Raw genomic sequence first — 20,944 nt, 5'->3', positions numbered from 1 at the left:
TGGAGGCCAGGCTGGGCGAATTGGAAACTCGGCTCCGCACCGTGGAAAATTCTACAGCTAGCCAGGCCCCTGTAGTCGGTGCGGACCAAGGTAGCTTAGCCGCCGTTAGTTTCCCTCTGGCAGATCCCGAGCAGCCGGGAAAGCAGGCCGACTGGGTGACTGTGAGGAGGAAGCGTAGTCCTAAACAGAAGCCCCGTGTACACCGCCAACCCGTTCACATTTCTAACTGTTTTTCCCCACTCGACGACACACCCGCCGAGGATCAAACTCTGGTTATTGGTGACTCTGTTTTGAGAAATGTGAAGTTAGCGACACCAGCAACCATAGTCAATTGTCTTCCGGGGGCCAGAGCAAGCGACACTGAAGGAAATTTGAAACTGCTGGCTAAGGCTAAACGTAAATTTGGTAAGATTGTAATTCACGTCGGCAGTAATGACACCCGGTTACGCCAATCGGAGGTCAGTAAAATTAACATTGAATCGGTGTGTAACTTTGCAAAAACAATGTCGGACTCTGTAGTTTTCTCTGGGCCCCTCCCCAATAGGACCGGTAGTGACATGTTTAGCCGCATGTTCTCCTCGAATTGCTGGCTGTCTGAGTGGTGTCCAAAAATGAGGTGGGCTTCATAGATAATTGGCAAAGCTTCTGGGGAAAACCTGGTCTTGTTAGGAGAGACGGCATCCATCCCACTTTGGATGGAGCAGCTCTCATTTCTAAAAATCTGGCCAATTTTCTTAAATCCTCCAAACAGTGACTATCCAGGGTTGGGACCAGGAAGCAGAGTTGTAGTCTTACACACCTCTCTGCAGCTTCTCTCCCCCTGCCATCCCCTCATTACCCCATCCCCGTAGAGACAGTGCCTGCTCCCAGACCACCAATAACCAGCAAAAATCTATTTAAGCATAAAAATAAAATAAAAAATAATAATAATATAGCACCTTCAACTGCACCACAGACTAAAACAGTTAAATGTGGTCTATTAAACATTAGGTCTCTCTCTTCTAAGTCCCTGTTAATAAATGATATAATAATTGATCAACATGTTGATTTATTCTGCCTTACAGAAACCTGGTTACAGCAGGATGAATATGTTAGTTTAAATGAGTCAACACCCCCGAGTCACACTAACTGCCAGAATGCTCGTAGCACGGGCCGAGGCGGAGGATTAGCAGCAATCTTCCATTCCAGCTTATTAATTCATCAAAAACCCAGACAGAGCTTTAATTCATTTGAAAGCTTGACTCTTAGTCTTGTCCATCCAAATTGGAAGTCCCAAAAACCAGTTTTATTTGTTATTATCTATCGTCCACCTGGTCGTTACTGTGAGTTTCTCTGTGAATTTTCAGACCTTTTGTCTGACTTAGTGCTTAGCTCAGATAAGATAATTAAGTGGGCGATTTTAACATCCACACAGATGCTGAGAATGACAGCCTCAACACTGCATTTAATCTATTATTAGACTCAATTGGCTTTGCTCAAAATGTAAATGAGTCCACCCACCACTTTAATCATATCTTAGATCTTGTTCTGACTTATGGTATGGAAATTGAAGACTTAACAGTATTCCCTGAAAACTCCCTTCTGTCTGATCATTTCTTAATAACATTTACATTTACTCTGATGGACTACCCAGCAGTGGGGAATAAGTTTCATTACACTAGAAGTCTTTCAGAAAGCACTGTAACTAGGTTAAGGATATGATTCCTTCTTTATGTTCTCTAATGCCATATACCAACACAGTGCAGAGTAGCTACCTAAACTCTGTAAGTGAGATAGAGTATCTCGTCAATAGTTTTACATCCTCAATGAAGACAACTTTGGATGCTGTAGCTCCTCTGAAAAAGAGAGCTTTAAATCAGAAGTGCCTGACTCTGTGGTATAACTCACAAACTCGCAGCTTAAAGCAGATAACCCGTAAGTTGGAGAGGAAATGGCGTCTCACTAATTTAGAAGATCTTCACTTAGCCTGGAAAAAGAGTCTGTTGCTCTATAAAAAAGCCCTCCGTAAAGCTAGGACATCTTTCTACTCATCACTAATTGAAGAAAATAAGAACAACCCCAGGTTTCTTTTCAGCACTGTAGCCAGGCTGACAAGAGTCAGAGCTCTATTGAGCCGAGTATTCCTTTAACTTTAACTAGTAATGACTTCATGACTTTCTTGCTAATAAAATTTTAACTATTAGAGAAAAAAATTACTCATAACCATCCCAAAGACGTATCGTTATCTTTGGCTGCTTTCAGTGATGCCGGTATTTGGTTAGACTCTTTCTCTCCGATTGTTCTGTCTGAGTTATTTTCATTAGTTACTTCATCCAAACCATCAACATGTCTATTAGACCCCATTCCTACCAGGCTAATCTATCTTTATTAGTTGGCTATGTACCACAGGCTTTTAAGGTGGCAGTAATTAAACCATTACTTAAAAAGCCATCACTTGACCCAGCTATCTTAGCTAATTATAGGCCAATCTCCAACCTTCCTTTTCACTCAAAAATTCTTGAAAGGGTAGTTGTAAAACAGCTAACTGATCATCTGCAGAGGTATTATTAGACAGCATTGCTTAAATTTTCATTGTTACGCAGATGATACCCAGCTTTATCTATCCATGAAGCCAGAGGAGACACACCAATTAGCTAAACTGCAGGACTGTCTTACAGACATAAAGACATGGATGACCTCTAATTTCCTGCTTTTAAACTCAGATAAAACTGAAGTTATTGTACTTGGCCCCACAAATCTTAGAAACATGGTGTCTAACCAGATCCTTACTCTGGATGGTATTACCCTGACCTCTATAATACTGTGAGAAATCTTGGAGTCATTTTTGATCAGGATATGTCATTCAATGCGCATATTAAACAAATATGTAGGACTGCTTTTTTGCATTTACGCAATATCTCTAAAATTAGAAAGGTCTTGTCTCAGAGTGATGCTGAAAAACTAATTCATGCATTTATTTCCTCTAGGCTGGACTATTGTAATTCATTATTATCAGGTTGTCCTAAAAGTTCCCTGAAAAGCCTTCAGTTAATTCAAAATGCTGCAGCTAGAGTACTAACGGGGACTAGAAGGAGAGAGCATATCTCACCCATATTGGCCTCTCTTCATTGGCTTCCTGTTAATTCTAGAATAGAATTTAAAATTCTTCTTCTTACTTATAAGATTTTGAATAATCAGGTCCCATCTTATCTTAGGGACCTCATAGTACCATATCACGCCAATAGAGCGCTTCGCTCTCAGACTGCAGGCTTACTTGTAGTTCCTAGGGTTTGTAAAAGTAGAATGGGAGGCAGAGCCTTCAGCTTTCAGGCTCCTCTCCTGTGGAACCAGCTCCCAATTCAGATCAGGGAGACAGACACCCTCTCTACTTTTAAGATTAGGCTTAAAACTTTCCTTTTTGCTAAAGCTTATAGTTAGGGCTGGATCAGGTGACCCTGAACCATCCCTTAGTTATGCTGCTATAGACTTAGACTGCTGGGGGGTTCCCATGATGCACTGAGTGTTTCTTTCTCCTTTTTCTCTGTATGCACCACTCTGCATTTACTCATTAGTGATTGATCTCTACTCCCCTCCACAGCATGTCTTTTTCCTGGTTCTCTCCCTCAGCCCCAACCAGTCCCAGCAGAAGACTGCCCCTCCCTGAGCCTGGTTCTGCTGGAGGTTTCTTCCTGTTAAAAGGGAGTTTTTTTCCTTCCCACTGTCGCCAAGTGCTTGCTCACAGGGGGTCGTTTTGACCATTGGGGTTTTTACGTAATTATTGTATGGCCTTGCCTTACAATATAAAGCGCCTTGGGGCAACTGTTTGTTGTGATTTGGTGCTATATAAATAAAATTGATTGATTGATTGATTAAATGAAATTGACATGATAGTTGTAAAACAGGTCATTGAAGGGATTTCAGAACCATTAACATATATTTGTAATTTGTCATTTCAAACAGTTAAATTTCCCAATGAAGTGAAAATAGCCAAAGTTGTACCGCTGTATAAGACTGGGGATAGACACCACTTCACAAATTATAGGCCTGTTTCTTTGCTTCCACAATTTTCCAAAATATTAGAAAAATTATTCAACAATAGATTAGATAAATTCATAAACAAACATAAATTACTTATTGACAGTCAATATGGATTTAGAGCAAATAGTTCAACATCACTGGCATTAATAGAATCACTTGAGGAGATCACAAATGCCATAGATCATAAATTACATTCAGTTGGAATATTCACATACCTTAAAAAAGCTTTTGACACAATCAATCATGATATATTAATCAATAAACTTGAAGGGTATAGGATCGGGGATTAGTGTTGAACTGGGTGAGAAGTTATTTGAGGAACAGAAAACAATTTGTGAAGTTGGGGGAATATACATCATCATGCTTGGACATTGCTTGTGGTGTCCCACAGGGGTCAGTATTGGGTCCGAAACTCTTTTTACTTTATATAAATTATATTTTTAATGTGTCCAAGATATTAAAAATAGTATTATTTGCAGATGACAAGTATTTTTTGTTCTGGGGGGGATTTGTAGAAACTACTAAGGAACATCACTACAGAAATGGGAAAGCTGAAAATGTGGTTTGACAGAAACAAATTATCATTAAACTTAAGTAAAACAAAATATATGTTATTTGGCAATTGTAATAAAGACATACAAGTACAGTTACAAGTACAGGGGGTGGATATTGAAAGAGTATATGAAACTAAGTTTCTTGGGGTGATAATTGATGATAAAATAAACTGGAAGTCTCATAAAACATATACAGAGCAAACTGTCAAGAAGCATTTCAGTTCTGAACAAAGTTAAATACATTCTGGACCACAACTCACTCCGCATTGTCTATTGCTCACTGATCTTACCATATTTACACTATTGTGCAGAGGTCTGAGGCAATAATTATAAATGTACAACACAACCATTATTCATACTGCAGAAAAGAGCTATAAGAATAATTCATATTACTGGTTTATAGAGATCACACAAATTCACTATTCTTAAAACCAAAAATTTTTAAATTTACTGATCTGGTTCATTTTCAAACAGTACAAATCATGTATAAAGCAATAAACAATTTACTTTCTGGAAATATTAAAACATGTTCTTTAATAGAGTAGGGTATTATAATCTGAGGGGGGGGGGGGGGGGGGGTTAACTTAAAACATCAGTGGGCATGTACAACATTAAAAGGTTTTTGTATTTCTGTTTGCGGAGTGAGGACGTGGAACAGATTGGGGGTGGAGCTCAAGCAATGTCCAAGCATGAACCAGTTTAAGCAGCGGTATAGGCACATGGTTTTTTTCTAGGTATAGGGAGGAGGAAGGGTGTTGAGGGTTAGGGTGTTTTGTTGATCATTGTTTAGTTGTGTGTACTTTTTCTATCTTTTAAATATATAGTATAAAATCACACGCATTGTATATGCATGTACGTATGTGTAGGTGTATGTCGGTATGTGTATATATGTATGTATCTACACGAGATATGTTTATGATGATGGGATTTGAGTTTGTGTTATGTTAAATGTTTATCTATCCATCTATCAGCTTTATCTATCCATGAAGCCAGAGGACACACACCAATTAGCTAAACTGCAGGATTGTCTTACAGACATAAAGACATGGATGACCTCTAATTTCCTGCTTTTAAACTCAGATAAAACTGAAGTTATTGTACTTGGCCCACAAATCTTAGAAACATGGTGTCTAACCAGATCCTTACTCTGGATGGCATTACCCTGACCTCTAGTAATACTGTGAGAAATCTTGGAGTCATTTTTGATCAGGATATGTCATTCAAAGCGCATATTAAACAAATATGTAGGACTGCTTTTTGCATTTACGCATATCTCTAAAATCAGAAAGGTCTTGTCTCAGAGTGATGCTGAAAAACTAATTCATGCATTTATTTCCTCTAGGCTGGACTATTGTAATTCATTATTATCAGGTTGTCCTAAAAGTTCCCTAAAAAGCCTTCAGTTAATTCAAAATGCTGCAGCTAGAGTACTGACGGGGACTAGAAGGAGAGAGCATATCTCACCCATATTGGCCTCTCTTCATTGCTTCCTGTTAATTCTAGAATAGAATTTAAAATTCTTCTTCTTACTTATAAGGTTTGAATAATCAGGTCCCATCTTATCTTAGGGGACCTCGTAGTACCATATCACCCCAATAGAGCGCTTTCGCTCTCAGACTGCAGGCTTACTTGTAGTTCCTAGGGTTTGTAAGAGTAGAATGGGAGGCAGAGCCTTCAGCTTCAGGCTCCTCTCCTGTGGAACCAGCTCCCAATTCAGATCAGGGAGACAGACACCCTCTCTACTTTTAAGATTAGGCTTAAACTTTCCTTTTTGCTAAAGCTTATAGTTAGGGGCTGGATCAGGTGACCCTGAACCATCCCTTAGTTATGCTGCTATAGACTTAGACTGCTGGGGGGGTTCCCATGATGCACTGTTTCTTTCTCTTTTTGCTCTGTATGCACCACTCTGCATTTAATCATTAGTGATCGATCTCTGCTCCCCTCCACAGCATGTCTTTTTCCTGGTTCTCTCCCTCAGCCCCAACCAGTCCCCAGCAGAAGACTGCCCCTCCCTGAGCTGGTTCTGCTGGAGGTTTCTTCCTGTTAAAAGGGAGTTTTTCCTTCCCACTGTAGCCAAGTGCTTGCTCACAGGGGGTCGTTTTGACCGTTGGGGTTTTACATAATTATTGTATGGCCTTGCCTTACAATATAAAGCGCCTTGGGGCAACTGTTTGTTGTGATTTGACGCTATATAAAAAATTGATTGATTGATTGAAATGTGTTTGTAGCATGGCCCAAACAGAGGGTCACCCCTTAGAGTCTGGTCTGCTTGAGGTTTCTTCCTCAATACATCAGAGGGAGTTTTTTCCTTACCACTGTCGCCTGTGTGCTTGCTCTGGGGGTTGGTAATGAGTATATATGTATGTATATAAGGGGTGGACGTTTAGAAGCTTTGCTTCTGCTTACCCCCTTTTGGTCACACATGTCATTGTGGAATTGTCTTGTGTATCAGTTTTTTGTTATTGTTGAGTCTGTGTGCCAAATAAATCCATTCATTCATTTTTTTTCCAGAAAGTGTTCCAACTGTATTTTTTTTTTTTTTTGGTAAAAAGGTTCCAACTGTAGTTTTGTGATGAATTAGGTCCCATTTGTATTTTTTTTGTAATGTAAAATGTTGCAATTGTTTTTTTTATTTTTGGTAAAATATTCCGACTATGTTTTTTGTTGCATAAAATGCTCCGACTGTATGTTTTTGTTCGTAAAATTATGTCTGGCTGTTTTTTTTGTTGTTGTTGTTTGTTTGTTTTAAAAAAATGTTCCAACTATATTTTTTGTCATAAAATCTTTTGACTGTATTTTTTTTTTTTTTTTTTTTGCATAAAATGTTCCAAATTTCGGAAGCGTATTGCATTCACTGGATAAAAAAATTTGACCGATGATCTCGTAATTACGAGAAAAGATCTCATAATTACAACATCAGGATCTCGGAATTATGAGAAAAGATCATGTAATTACGACATCAGGATCTCATAGTTACGAGAAAAGATCTCATAATTACAACATCAGGATCTTGTAATTATGAGGTCAGGCTATTTTTTTTATTTATTTACTGTGTATTGGTGTGTGTTTGTGTGTGTAAATGCTTCCATACAATGTGCTTCCGTACTTCGAGTCCTCTGTAAAGACAGCATGAGAATTCTCAAGTCATAATCGAAAATCGGCCAATTTGTAACCTCCGACACTGCACTGTGATCACATACCACAGCGCGCTCAAAGTGTGGATTTTCCCCTAAACTGTTCCTGGATGAATGAATCTCCTCCAGCGAGGCCCACAGACTGGCATGCACACGGGTGGGAGTGAGCATGCCTCAGTGGTCGGTCGGGCTGTGTGAGTGAAAGCAGGAAGACGCCTCGTGGTCCCTCCCTGGATATTCATCCGGGGAGCACTTCAGTGGAAAATCAACACTTTGTGTTTGATTGCAGTATGTATACTCGGCTGAGCTCAGCCCGCTTCTTTACTGAGGGACTGGAAGTACAGAAGTATATACATAAAACAAGTTAGTCACCTGATCTTTTCTCATAATTCCGAGATCCTGATGTTGTGATTATGAGATCTTTTCTTGTAATTATGAGATCTTTTCTCATAATTACGAGATCAGTAGTTGATTTTTTTTTTTTTTTTAATCCGGTGTATGCAATACGCTTCCGTACCAAATGTATTTTTTAAATGTAAAAATGTTCCAACTACATTCTATGTCATAAAATGTTCCAATTATATTTTATTTAATAATTGTTCCGACTGTATTTTTTTGTTTTGTAAAAAGTTCTGACTGTATTTTTTTTTTGTTTTGTAAAAAAAACTGTTCCGACTAATTTTGTGACAAAAAAGGTTCCACCTGTATTTTTTTAATGTAAAATGTTGCAATTGTATTTTATTTGTTTTGTAAAATATTGCAATTGTATTTTTTTTCATAAAATGTTCCAACTAGTTTGTTGTAAAATTTTCCGATTGTATTTTCTGTCAAAAATGTTCAGACTATTTTTTCCCATGAAATGTTCTGACTGTATTTTTTGTCGTAAAATGTTCTGCCCATCAGCCACCTTGAAGGAAGGATGAGTCTGAGTTATTTGTGCAGAAGGTCACTTTATTGAAGTGGATTGACAGGTTGAGGCAGGGTCAAAGGTCACTGTTTTGGAGCCAGGGACTGGTCAGCATGCCAGGAAGCCTCCGTCCACAGGCAAAGCAGCTCCATTAATCATGCTGCTTTTATCACTGAGCAGGAAAAGAAGCTGTTCACCACATCCTCCACCTCTATGAACACACATACACACATATACACACACACAAAGTCAAAGGTTAAAGGGGCCACGTGAAGGCAAACTAAAGGAAGAGCTCAAAGTCCAAAAATATACAAAAAATAAAAACGTATAGGCCCTTTGATAACGTGATAAAGTGGAGTTCAGGCTTTCTAGAAGTTTCTAACAAATAGCCAATGCAGAGCAAAGAGTTCTGATCCTGGAAACTGAAAGGAGATCAGAAGCAGTCTTGGATCAGATCATCCAAGACTGGACTGATGTGGTCTGTCTTCTCTGGTTTGGGGTTGTAATACCCTCCATCTGGATCTCACAAAAAATTTCTGATTATTTTATTTGTTCAAAGAGAAAGATTAAATAAAAAGGCCAGATATAGAACCTGTGAGTCTAAACACATGTTCAACTCCATATCACCCACAAACAAATGAGCAACCTGATCCATGATCGGTGCACACTGAGAACCAAGTCTTTCAAACAAGCCACAGAGTGTCGAATTGATGTCACAGCCCCTTGACCTGCCGGTTCTATGCAAATGGTTCAACAACAGTCTCATGAGCACAGTTCTAATGAGCCCAAACCACAACATCCAGGAGGATGTTACCGTGTCAACCCACATGGAACTTCATGAACCCAAACCTGATTTTAGGCATCTGGTTTATATTACTCTAGAACCACCCCAAATCCCAAAAGTCACATTGTCAACCCCACAGAGGTCCTTTGTTTGGTTCTATAAGATCATTGTCCTCAAAATCACTGTTGATTAATGATCTAATAATGGATCACCACTTAGATATGATTGGTGTATGTGAAACCTGGTTTAAACCTACTGCTGTCTTCCCCTTAAATGAAGCCTGCCCACCGGTGTACACATTTAGTCACGGCCCTCGTGATATGAAGCAAGGCGGCGGGGTGTTGCTCTAACTTATAAATCTGGGTTTAGCTTACTAGCTGTTGGGGTCTAAAATATAATTTGCTTGAACATCTGACTCTCTGCTCTGCCCAGGATAATAAGTATAAGGTCAAAAGAATAAAAATCAAACGTTACTTTGTCACTGTATATAGGCCCCCTAGCCATACTCTCTAATTTGTGTGCAGATAACATTCTGATTATTGGTGACTTCAACATCCATATACATAAAACCTCTGATCACCTCCGCAATGTTGTGTGGGCCGCTGAAGAGGAGGTACTGCTGGCCCACCACCACCAGAGGACACCCTGCCTGGAGTGCGGGCTCCAGGCACAAGAGGGCGCTGCCGCCTCACAGGAGCAGCCGGGGTGACAGCTGTCACTTATCACCTACGACGGCTGTCACCAATCATCTGATCTTCATAGTAATATCAGCAGACGACATCTCCACCTCGTGCCGAGATATCGCTCTACCTAGGAGGTAAAGTGCTCAGCCGATTGTGTTGTCTTCCCGACAATAATACTTTGTTGCTTTGTGTGTTTAATAGCAGACAGTGAGTATTTACAGCTGGAGACTGTGTTGGACTTTTTCCCTACCTCTTTGATAAGTACTCACACTCCTGCACTTACCAGTTTCTGATGAGAGGTGGAGGTGGTTTTCCCACCATACGTGTTGCTGGGTGCAAACGCATCCACATCTAACTGTTTTTTGTTCCTCGCCAGCAGTACCAGATCCGACAAGTGGAGGCAGTGGCCACCTGGGAGTTCGGGACTTGGCGGCTCCAGTATTCCCGGGGTTCGGTGGCGGAGGAAATCGTGTGGTTCCGGTTCTGCTTTGGACGGACGTCGCTTATCATCGAGCCTGCCCACGTGACACATTTTTGTGAATTGACTTCATTGCTTACTATTGTGATCTGCCGTGTTTGTCGTGCTTATTCACAACAGTAAAGCGTTGTTATTTGACTTCCTCCATTGTCCGTTCATTTGTGCCCCCTGTTGTGGGTCCGTATTCCTACACTTTCACAACACGCAAATCATTTCTAGACATACATTCAGGGTTCGACACACATTAGTGGAAATACCCTGGATCACTGTCACAAATATTGGCATCTTGCCTCTTGTGTCAGTGGTCTCGGATCACTCACTTATTAAGTTTACAGTCTCATGGTTGTGTTCACTGGAATGAGAAACTTATTTATTGTCATGGAGACACATCAACTGCTCAACTACAATTGAACTTGGAGCCAGACTGTGTGATATTTTAGCATCAATTTTGGAAAATGACCATTCAGTAGACAGTCTTGAGGACAGTTTAAACTCAGTGCTCAAAACTACACTAGACATGATTGTGCCACCTATATTAAAACCACACCCCCCAAAACACAGTCGCCTTGGTTCAATGATTACTTACATGGCCTTAAACATAAGGCTAGAGCTCTAGAACAAAATGGCGTAGTTCAAAATTAGAAGTATTCCACCTTGTGTGGCGTGATGCTATCTTAGACTGTAAGCATGCACTACTGGCTACAAAGTGGACCTATTATTCTGATCTGATCAACAAAAACAAGCATAATGTACATCCACCTCTTTTACAGCACAAGATTTGTTGAATTACTTGGAGAAGAAAATAGAAGACACTAGGTTAAACATATCCCAGCATGCTTTAACCCAGCAACTACACCCTGCTATTGAGGTGGGTGCCATCACTGAGGTATTACTTAGATTTTTGTAGAATTTGATGTTACTAGTGCAGTGCCCGTAGGACGTTTGTATTCCTATAGAAAATTGGGAGTTTAAGTACATTTTTCATGGACAAGCTGTTACAGCACATACAGTAGTGTTCAGAATAATAGTAGTGGTATGTGACTAAAAAGATTAATCCGGGTTTTGAGTATATTTCTTATTGTTACATGGGAAACAAGGTACCAGTAGATTCAGTAGATTCTCACAAATCCAACAAGACCAAGCATTCATGATATGCACACACATAAGGCTATGAAATTGGGCTATTAGTAAAAAAAAAAGTAGAAAAGGGGGTGTTCACAATAATAGTAGTGTGGCATTCAGTCAGTGAGTTCATCAATTTTGTGGAACAAACAGGTGTGAATCAGGTGTCCCCTATTTAAGGATGAAGCCAGCACCTGTTGAACATGCTTTTCTCTTTGAAAGCCTGAGGAAATTGGGGCATTCAAGACACTGTTCAGAAGAACAGCGATTGGAGAGGGGAAAATTTATACGCAGGTGCAAAAAATTATAGGATGTTCATCTACAATAATCTCCAGTGCTTTAAAATGGACCAAAAAAACAGAGACGTGTGGAAGAAAACAGAAAACAACCATCAAAATGGATAGAAGAATAACCAGAATGGCAAAGGCTCACCCATTGATCAGCTCCAGGATGATCAAAGACAGTCTGGAGTTACCTGTAAGTGCTGTGACAGTTAGAAGACGTCTGTGTGAAGCTAATTTATTTGCAAGAATCCCCCGCAAAGTCCCTCTGTTAAATAAAAGACGTGCAAAAGAGGTTACAATTTGCCAACGAATACATCAACTGGCCTAAAAAGAGAAATGGAGGAGTATTTTGTGGACTGATGAGATTAAATTGTTGTTTTTGGTCCAAGGGCTGCAGACAGTTTGTGAGACGACCCAAACTCTGAATTCAAGCCACAGTTCACAGTGAAGACAGTGAAGCATGGTGGTGCAAGCATCATGATATGGGCATGTTTCTCCTACTATGGTGTTGGGTCTATATATCGCATACCAGGTATCATGGATATGTCAAAATACTTGAAGAGGTCATGTTGCCTTATGCTGAAGAGGACATGCCCTTGAAATAGGTGTTTCAACAAGACAATGACCCCAAGCACATTAGTAAATGAGCAAAATCTTGGTTCCAAACCAACAAAATTAATGCCTCGCAGATGTGGAAAAAAACATGAAAAACTGTGGTTATACAACTAAATACTAGTTTAGTGATTCACAGGATTGCTAAAAAAAGCAGTTTGAACATAATAGTTTTGAGTTTGTAGCATCAACAGCAGATCAACTCAATCAATCAACTTTTTTTTTATATGGCGCCAAATCACAACAAACAGTTGCCCCAAGGCGCTCTATATTGTAAGGCAAGGCCATACAATAATTATGAAAAACCCCAACGGTCAAAACGACCCCCTATGAGCAAGCACTTGGCTACAGTGGGAAGGAAAAACTCCCTTTTAACAGGAAGAAACCTCCAGCAGAACCAGGCTCAGGGAGGGGCAGTCTTCTGCTGAGACTGGTTGGGGCTGAGGGAAAGAACCAGGAAAAAGACATGCTGTGGAGGGGGGCAGAGATCGATCACTAATGATTAAATGCAGAGTGATGCATACGGAGCAAAAAGAGAAAGAAACAGTGCATCATGGGAACCCCTCCACAGTCTACGTCTAAAGCAGCATAACCAAGGGATGGTCCAGGGTCACCTGATCCAGCCCTAACTATAAGCCTTAGCGAAAAGGAAAGTTTTAAGCCTAATCTTAAAAGTAGAGAGGGTATCTGTCTCCCTGATCTGAATTGGGAGCTGGTTCCACAGGAGAGGAGCCTGAAAGCTGAAGGCTCTGCCTCCCATTCTACTCTTACAAACCCTAGGAACTACAAGTAAGCCTGCAGTCTGAGAGCGAAGCGCTCTAATGGGGTAATATGGTACTACGAGGTCCCTAAGATAAGATGGGACCTGATTATTCAAAACCTTATAGGTAAGAAGAAGAATTTTAAATTCTATTCTAGAATTAACAGGAAGCCAATGAAGAGAGGCCAACACGGGTGAGATATGCTCTCGCCTGCTAGTCCCCGTCAGTACTCTAGCTGCAGCATTCTGAACCAACTGAAGGCTTTTTAGGGAACTTTAGGACAACCTGATAATATGAATTACATAGTCCAGCCTAGAGGAAATAAATGCATGAATTAGTTTTTCAGCATCACTCTGAGACAAGACCTTTCTGATTTTAGAGATATTGCGTAAATGCAAAAAGGCAGTCCTACATATTTGTTTAATGTGCGCTTTGAATGACATATCCTGATCAAAAATGACTCCAAGATTTCTCACAGTATTACTAGAGATCAGGGAAATGCCATCCAGAGTAAAGATCTGGTTAGACACCATGTTTCTAAGATTTGTGGGGCCAAGTACAATAACTTCAGTTTTATCTGAGTTTAAAAGCAGGAAATTAGAGGTCATCCATGTCTTTATGTCTGTAAGACAATCCTGCAGTTTAGCTAATTGGTGTGTATCCTCTGGCTTCATGGATAGATAAAGCTGGGTATCATCTGCGTAACAATGAAAATTTAAGCAATACCGTCTAATAATACTGCCTAAGGGAAGCATGTATAAAGTGAATAAAATTGGTCCTAGCACAGAACCTTGTGGAACTCCATAATTAACTTTAGTCTGTGAAGAAGATTCCCCATTTACATGAACAAACTGTAATCTATTAGACAAATATGATTCAAACCACCGCAGCGCAGTGCCTTTAATACCTATGACATGCTCTAATCTCTGTAATAAAATTTTATGGTCAACAGTATCAAAAGCAGCACTGAGGTCCAACAGAACAAGCACAGAGATAAGTCCACTGTCCGAAGCCATAAGAAGGTCATTTGTAACCTTCACTAATGCTGTTTCTGTACTATGATGAATTCTAAACCTGACTGAAACTCTTCAAATAGACCATTCCTCTGCAGGTGATCAGTTAGCTGTTTTACAACTACCCTCTCAAGAATCTTTGAGAGAAAAGGAAGGTTGGAGATTGGCCTATAATTAGCTAAGATAGCTGGGTCAAGTGATGGCTTTTAAGTAATGGTTTAATTACTGCCACCTTAAAAGCCTGTGGTACATAACCAACTAACAAAGATAGATTGATCATATTTATGATTGAAGCATTAAATAATGGTAGGACTTCCTTGAGCAGCCTGGCAGGAATGGGGTCTAATAAACATGTTGATGGTTTGGATGAAGTACTAATGAAAATAACTCAGACAGAACAATCGGAGAGAAAGAGTCTAACCAAATACCGGCATCACTGAAAGCAGCCAAAGATAACGATACATCTTTGGGATGGTTATGAGTAATTTTTTCTCTAATAGTCAAAATTTTGTTAGCAAAGAAAGTCATGAAGTCATTACTAGTTAAAGTTAATGGAATACTCAGCTCAATAGAGCTCTGACTCTTTGTCAGCCTGGCTACAGTGCTGAAAAGAAACCTGGGGTTGTTCTTATTTTCTTCAATTAGTGATGAGTAGAAAGATGTCCTAGCTTTACGGAGGGCTTTTTATAGAGCAACAAACTCTTTTTCCAGGCTAAGTGAAGATCTTCTAAATTAGTGAGACGCCATTTCCTCTCCAACTTACGGGTTATCTGCTTTAAGCTACGAGTTTGTGAGTTATACCACGGAGTCAGACACTTCTGATTTAAAGCTCTCTTTTTCAGAGGAGCTACAGCATCCAAGGTTGTCTTCAATGAGGATGTAAAACTATTGACGAGATACTCTAACTCCCTTACAGAGTTTAGGTAGCTACTCTGCTCTGTGTTGGTATATGACATTAGAGAACATAAAGAAGGAATCATATCCTTAAACCTAGTTACAGCGCTTTCTGAAAGACTTCTAGTGTAATGAAACTTATTACTTACAGATGCTACTATTATTCTGAACACACCCTTTTCTATGTTTTTTTTTTACTAATAGCCCAATTTCATAGCCTTAAGAGTATGCATATCATGAATGCTTGGTCTTGTTGGATTTGTGAGAATCTACTGAATCTACTGGTACCTTGTTTTCCATGTAAAAATAAGAAATATACTCAAAACCTGGATTAATCTTTTTAGTCACATAGCACTACTATTATTCTGAACACTACTGTATTGTCACCACGGCAATATATGACTACGTTCAAAGGCACAGGCTCATAATGTCTCTAGCACTTATTGTCCCAAGCAACAATGTATACCGACAATCAAGGCACCTATCGTCACCGGTTGTCAGAGCAAGTAGCAAAATGTGATGTTTAACTATGAATTGTTTTCCTCTGACACACACACACACGTTCCCATTATGTCCGCTAAAGACGCATAAATCGGCATTTATTCATTTGTCTGTTATCAGGATGACTTCAAAACTACTGAACCCATTATGAAATTTGCACCACAGATTATTAGGCCAAGGAAGACTCCAATAAATATTGGAGGTGATCCAGATCCGGACTGGTGGATCTTAGAAATCTGCAATTGCCAGCGACAGCACACATTTAAACAGGTGCTTTTTGCTGTGAAGTTCCATAGAAGAGATCACTGTTGTTGTTTATTTCCACCTTTCCCACAAAGACCGGTAGGCAGAAAACTCCAGACTCCAAGCAGATACGGTGAGAAAAGGCATAGGAAGATGACTTCAGACTACATGTCAACTCTTGATCCCGAAGATCAAAAGTGATCTTGTGAGAAATTAAATCTTGGAGACCACGACCGTGAAGACTTTCAAGTATCTGGAGGCGTACAATTATTTTATCAGTGGTCCCATGACGGAATTACGTCATCAGCCTGTTAATGTCTGTCTGTGATCTTTCTGGTGTCTGGTCCCGTGTCTGTGGGCTGAGTTGACGGACTTTTTAAATGCAGTTAAAAAAAAAAGACACTCCTGCACAGTCCAGCCAGCATGCACATCCATGTGTTAGGCTGTACTTCACTTGTGTGACAGAGTCATTAAATGCAGCAATTCTGTGTGTGCACCCAGTGCAAGGCTGGAAAAATGGAGGAAATCTCTGTTAAAAAAAAAGCTATCACAATGAGGCGGCCGTTTTAAGTATATACAGTGGTCCCTCGCTATAACGCGGTTCACCTTTCGCAGCTTCGCAGTTTCACGGATTGTTTTAGTGCAATTTTGCATGCTTCTATTTCTTTTGAACAGCACATTGTGTTGCGCGTCCTTATCAGGCGGGGCGGTCGCGGCACTGGTCTGCATCACCGCAATTGCTCTGCCTCCGATGCGCTTATAGAGTTTGTGGGCTCGGTAAATGCCGCAGCGGGCCACTCACACCGCCCCCTGTCTGCTGTGCGGAGCTGTGGCCAACTCTGGCTACAGGTCCAGAAACTACCGACTTGGATTCTTTGCAGGTCCCGCATCCGTACCCCCGGAGGCAGTGAGCGAAGGGAGAGCACGCGCATTGTGTTCTGCGTGTGTCTGTTTATAGTCTTCTCGCCCAGAAGAAAAAAGAGAGTGTTTACACAGGAGAGAAAAGTGAGAAAATGTTAATGCCTGTTTGAGAAAAGTGTATAAAGTGTGTAGTGAGGGGTTTTACAGCCTTAAAACATCTATAATAATTGTAAAAACTAACACTGACTACTTCGCGGATTTCACCTATTGCGGGTTATTTTTAGAACGTAACTCCCGCGATAAACGAGGGACCACTGTACAGCTGTGTGGATCACATGACTTCCTAAAAATAAAATAAAACCCCTGAAGACAACACAAGATATATATATATATATACTCAACAAAAATATAAACGCAACACTTTTGGTTTTGCTCCCATTTTGTATGAGATGAACTCAAAGATCTAAAACTTTTTCCACATACACAATATCACCATTTCCCTCAAATATTGTTCACAAACCAGTCTAAATCTGTGATAGTGAGCACTTCTCCTTTGCTGAGATAATCCATCCCACCTCACAGGTGTGCCATACCAAGATGCTGATTAGACACCATGATTAGTGCACAGGTGTGCCTTAGACTGCCCACAATAAAAGGCCACTCTGAAAGGTGCAGTTTTATCACACAGCACAATGCCACAGATGTCGCAAGATTTGAGGGAGCGTGCAGTTGGCATGCTGACAGCAGGAATGTCAACCAGAGCTGTTGCTCGTGTATTGAATGTTCATGTCTCTACCATAAGCCGTCTCCAAAGGCGTTTCAGAGAATTTGGCAGTACATCCAACCAGCCTCATAACCGCAGACCACGTGTAACCACACCAGCCCAGGACCTCCACATCCAGCATGTTCACCTCCACTCGGACAGCTGCTGAAACAATCGGTTTGCATAACCAAAGAATTTCTGCACAAACTGTCAGAAACCGTCTCAGGGAAGCTCGTCTGCATGCTCGTCGTCCTCATCTGGGTCTCGACCTGACTCCAGTTCGTCGTCGTAACCGACTTGAGTGGGCAAATGCTCACATTCGCTGGCGTTTGGCACGTTGGAGAGGTGTTCTCTTCAACTTTATGCGAAAGAGATGTGTTGCACTGCATGAGGCAAATGGTGGTCACACCAGATATTGACTGGTATCCCCCCCAATAAAACAAAACTGCACCTTTCAGAGTGGCCTTTTATTGTGGACAGTCTAAGGCACACCTGTGCACTAATCATGGTGTCTAATCAGCATCTTGATATGGCACACCTGTGAGGTGGGATGGATTATCTCAGCAAAGGAGAAGTGCTCACTATCACAGATTTAGACTGGTTTGTGAACAATATTTGAGGGAAATGGTGATATTGTGTATGTGAAAAAAGTTTTAGATCTTTGAGTTCATCTCATACAAAATGGGAGCAAAACCAAAAGTGTTGCATTTATATTTTTGTTGAGTGTATATATATATATATATATATATATATATATATATATATATATATATATATATACATACATAAACATACACACACATATTCATACATTTATACATTTTAACAACCTGAAGCCAGCAGACCAGTTAGAACCAAACCACGGGTTCCTGGGACAGTCACCTCTGCGTTTCTTCTCACTGGCTTTATTTCTCCCGCAGCTTGCAGTCATTTTGACGCCAGTGAGTCCAAGTTTTCACTTTGTGTTCATCCATTTGTCTGTCATCTGTGTCAGCTTGGGACTCCGGCAAGAGCGGTCGCATTCCTCCCCTCTCCTCTCCTTTTCTGTTCTCTATTTCTGCTCCGACCTTCAAAGTCCCAGCTTCACCAGACTGTGAATTCTGATTCTTCTCTTAAGATTTGGATTAACCATGGAACTGATCAACTGGTCTCTCAGTGCTATTGATACCATTTTTTTTTTCGACAAGGAAATCAGGGCCGGGGGACCCTGTGTGCCCTGATGGAACCTACCCAGCAGGCTGTGTTCTCGACACCTGGGAGAAATGGAGCGTGGCATGCTTGGCTCCAGACGTTGAGGATTTATTTCTATTTGCTTTTATGGTGTGGCATTTGGCACTGACTAGTTTGTGCGCTGCCCTGATCCACAGGAATATTAGCAAGATGGCTGCTACCCAAATCTCATCCCCTTATCTGTCCGTCATGATTAATGAGTTGGGCAAGGCAGCAATCTCAGACTGCGTTAACTCTTGAATTCAAATGCAAAAATGGATACCATCTTGGAGCATATCGCTGCATTGCAAAGGAATGTGCTGCTGAGGACCACAGAATATTGTTCATAAATTTGGACTCTAGACGGTCAGAGGTACAGTAAATGGAATTCTCAATCTCCCCGCTTAACATTAACATAGCAGCCTTATCGGCTCCTGAAGGTCAAATGCTCTGCTCTTCCCCCAGAAGGATCTACGGCCTTGGTGAAAGAATTTGGCTCCCCCTTCTTATCTATCTACCCCCCACCCCACTGCTGCCTAGCAAAGTCAGACATTATGCACACACAGACAGAAACGGACAGAAACTTAACTCATCTGCACACGATCTCCTGGCAGACAAAACAAGTATCATCTGTTAAACCCAGTTTATACCATGGTCAGTGAGAATTCCATGTCTATTATTTTCGTGTATACGCACACTTAGTTCGGCGAGTTAAGTCACTTGTTATTATCACTCCGCTCTGGTCGTCACCATAGCAATGCGCAAATCAGTTGGGGCAGATCAGCTGTGTTTTGACAGGTGAATGACAGAAACGCGATAAAGCATGAATTTCCAAGTAAATTTTAATATTTTTGACCAAAATAAAACATTTGTGGAATGGAAAGACGAGGAGAGCAGACGAGAAGAACAGCAAAAGCAATGGTGTAAAGATTTAACAATGGACGAACTGGACAAGATTGAAAACGGGAAAGAAGAGGAGTACTGTTCTATCCTTGCGGGCTGCCGGAGCGCTCCGCATCAAAACAGCAAGCGTAGTTTCTGGACCTGTTGCCAGAGTTGGCCACAGCTCCAAAAATCAAAGAGGGGGGCGGTGTGAGTGGCCTGCTGCAGCGCGAGCCCGCAGACACGGTAAGCACATCGGCGGCAAAATGTCTTGAGACTGGCATAAAATAGTCCCAAATACTTACGCATTTTTATCAAGTTCTTAAATAAATATTGTGTGTTAGCTCACTGTGTAGGACCATGGTATAAGCGGATTAAACAACTCGAAGCCGTGCATTATACGGTATGCATACACTCCGCTTCACGTCGTGGTGTTTTAGATTTCGTGTTGTGCATTTAAACCGTATAATGCACGGCTTCTCGTTGTTTAATCCTTACTTATATGCAGAAAAAGAATATCCTAATCCAAAAATGATGCACTGAATGAAATGACCAAACTGAACAAAATAATGTAAAATAATGAATGGAGATATGAAAAAACTAACAACACATACAATGTGATTTATCAAGCCGAAAAGCAATTTAAGGGGAATCTGTACTGGGGCAGTAACTTTTGCCTGACCCAGAGGGGGTAATCCACCCTTTTCCGACAAAGGACCATGCCGTTGCCATGCCACCATGAGAAGATGCCTAATTTTTGCAACATAAGGCAAAAACAGAAAATGACATAACAGTAATTATAACATAACACCTTAGTGGACTTTCAATGACTATGAAAGAAGTCACAGATATGAAAAATGACTAGAATTACTAGAAGAAAAGCATCAGGTTCTTCTCAGGCTGAAATCCAAACCAGCTCAAGAGGCTCATGTAGCCGAGTGAGATCTGATCTGCTGGACCGTGAGCTCACAACTATTGTGAATCACTATGCTCCAAGGTTCTACAATCAACAACCAACAAGACCTCTAGGAACACAAAAACAAAAGATGGATCAGCAACTGCTGACAAATTAAAAACACTGGATTTGTGGATATAGTCAGCTCCATAGTGAAGAGAGCAACATGTCTGCTGAAACCCAAGAAGATCTCTCAAATTGTCCAGTCATGAATCACCTTGACACTGAGCCAGAACGAGGTGTACAAAATACCACCCTCCGGGGACTGAAAATGACACACACACACA

At 40.7% G+C, this 20,944-nt stretch overlaps 1 protein-coding gene across 2 annotated transcripts in view; it reads right to left on the bottom strand.

The window, feature by feature from the left end:
* Positions 1–8,686: 8,686 nt before the first annotated feature.
* dcxr (dicarbonyl/L-xylulose reductase) overlaps positions 8,687–20,944 on the bottom strand; it is a 69,777-nt gene continuing 57,519 nt past the window's right edge. The window contains exon 8 of one of the 2 annotated variants that reach the window (XM_034193709.1): positions 8,687–8,784. In XM_034193709.1, coding sequence (XP_034049600.1) covers positions 8,768–8,784 — 17 coding nt within the window. In that variant the 3' untranslated portion in view covers positions 8,687–8,767. Of the gene's footprint in view, positions 8,824–20,944 lie in introns of both variants that reach the window. The other variant, XM_034193708.1, reaches the window with a different exon arrangement.

Source organism: Thalassophryne amazonica, chromosome 18 (assembly GCF_902500255.1).
Source record: "Thalassophryne amazonica chromosome 18, fThaAma1.1, whole genome shotgun sequence".
In the NCBI taxonomy this organism is placed as follows: domain Eukaryota; kingdom Metazoa; phylum Chordata; class Actinopteri; order Batrachoidiformes; family Batrachoididae; genus Thalassophryne; species Thalassophryne amazonica.
The sequence above is the reverse complement of the archived record's forward strand: the minus strand, read 5'-3'. Positions and strand labels throughout refer to the sequence as shown.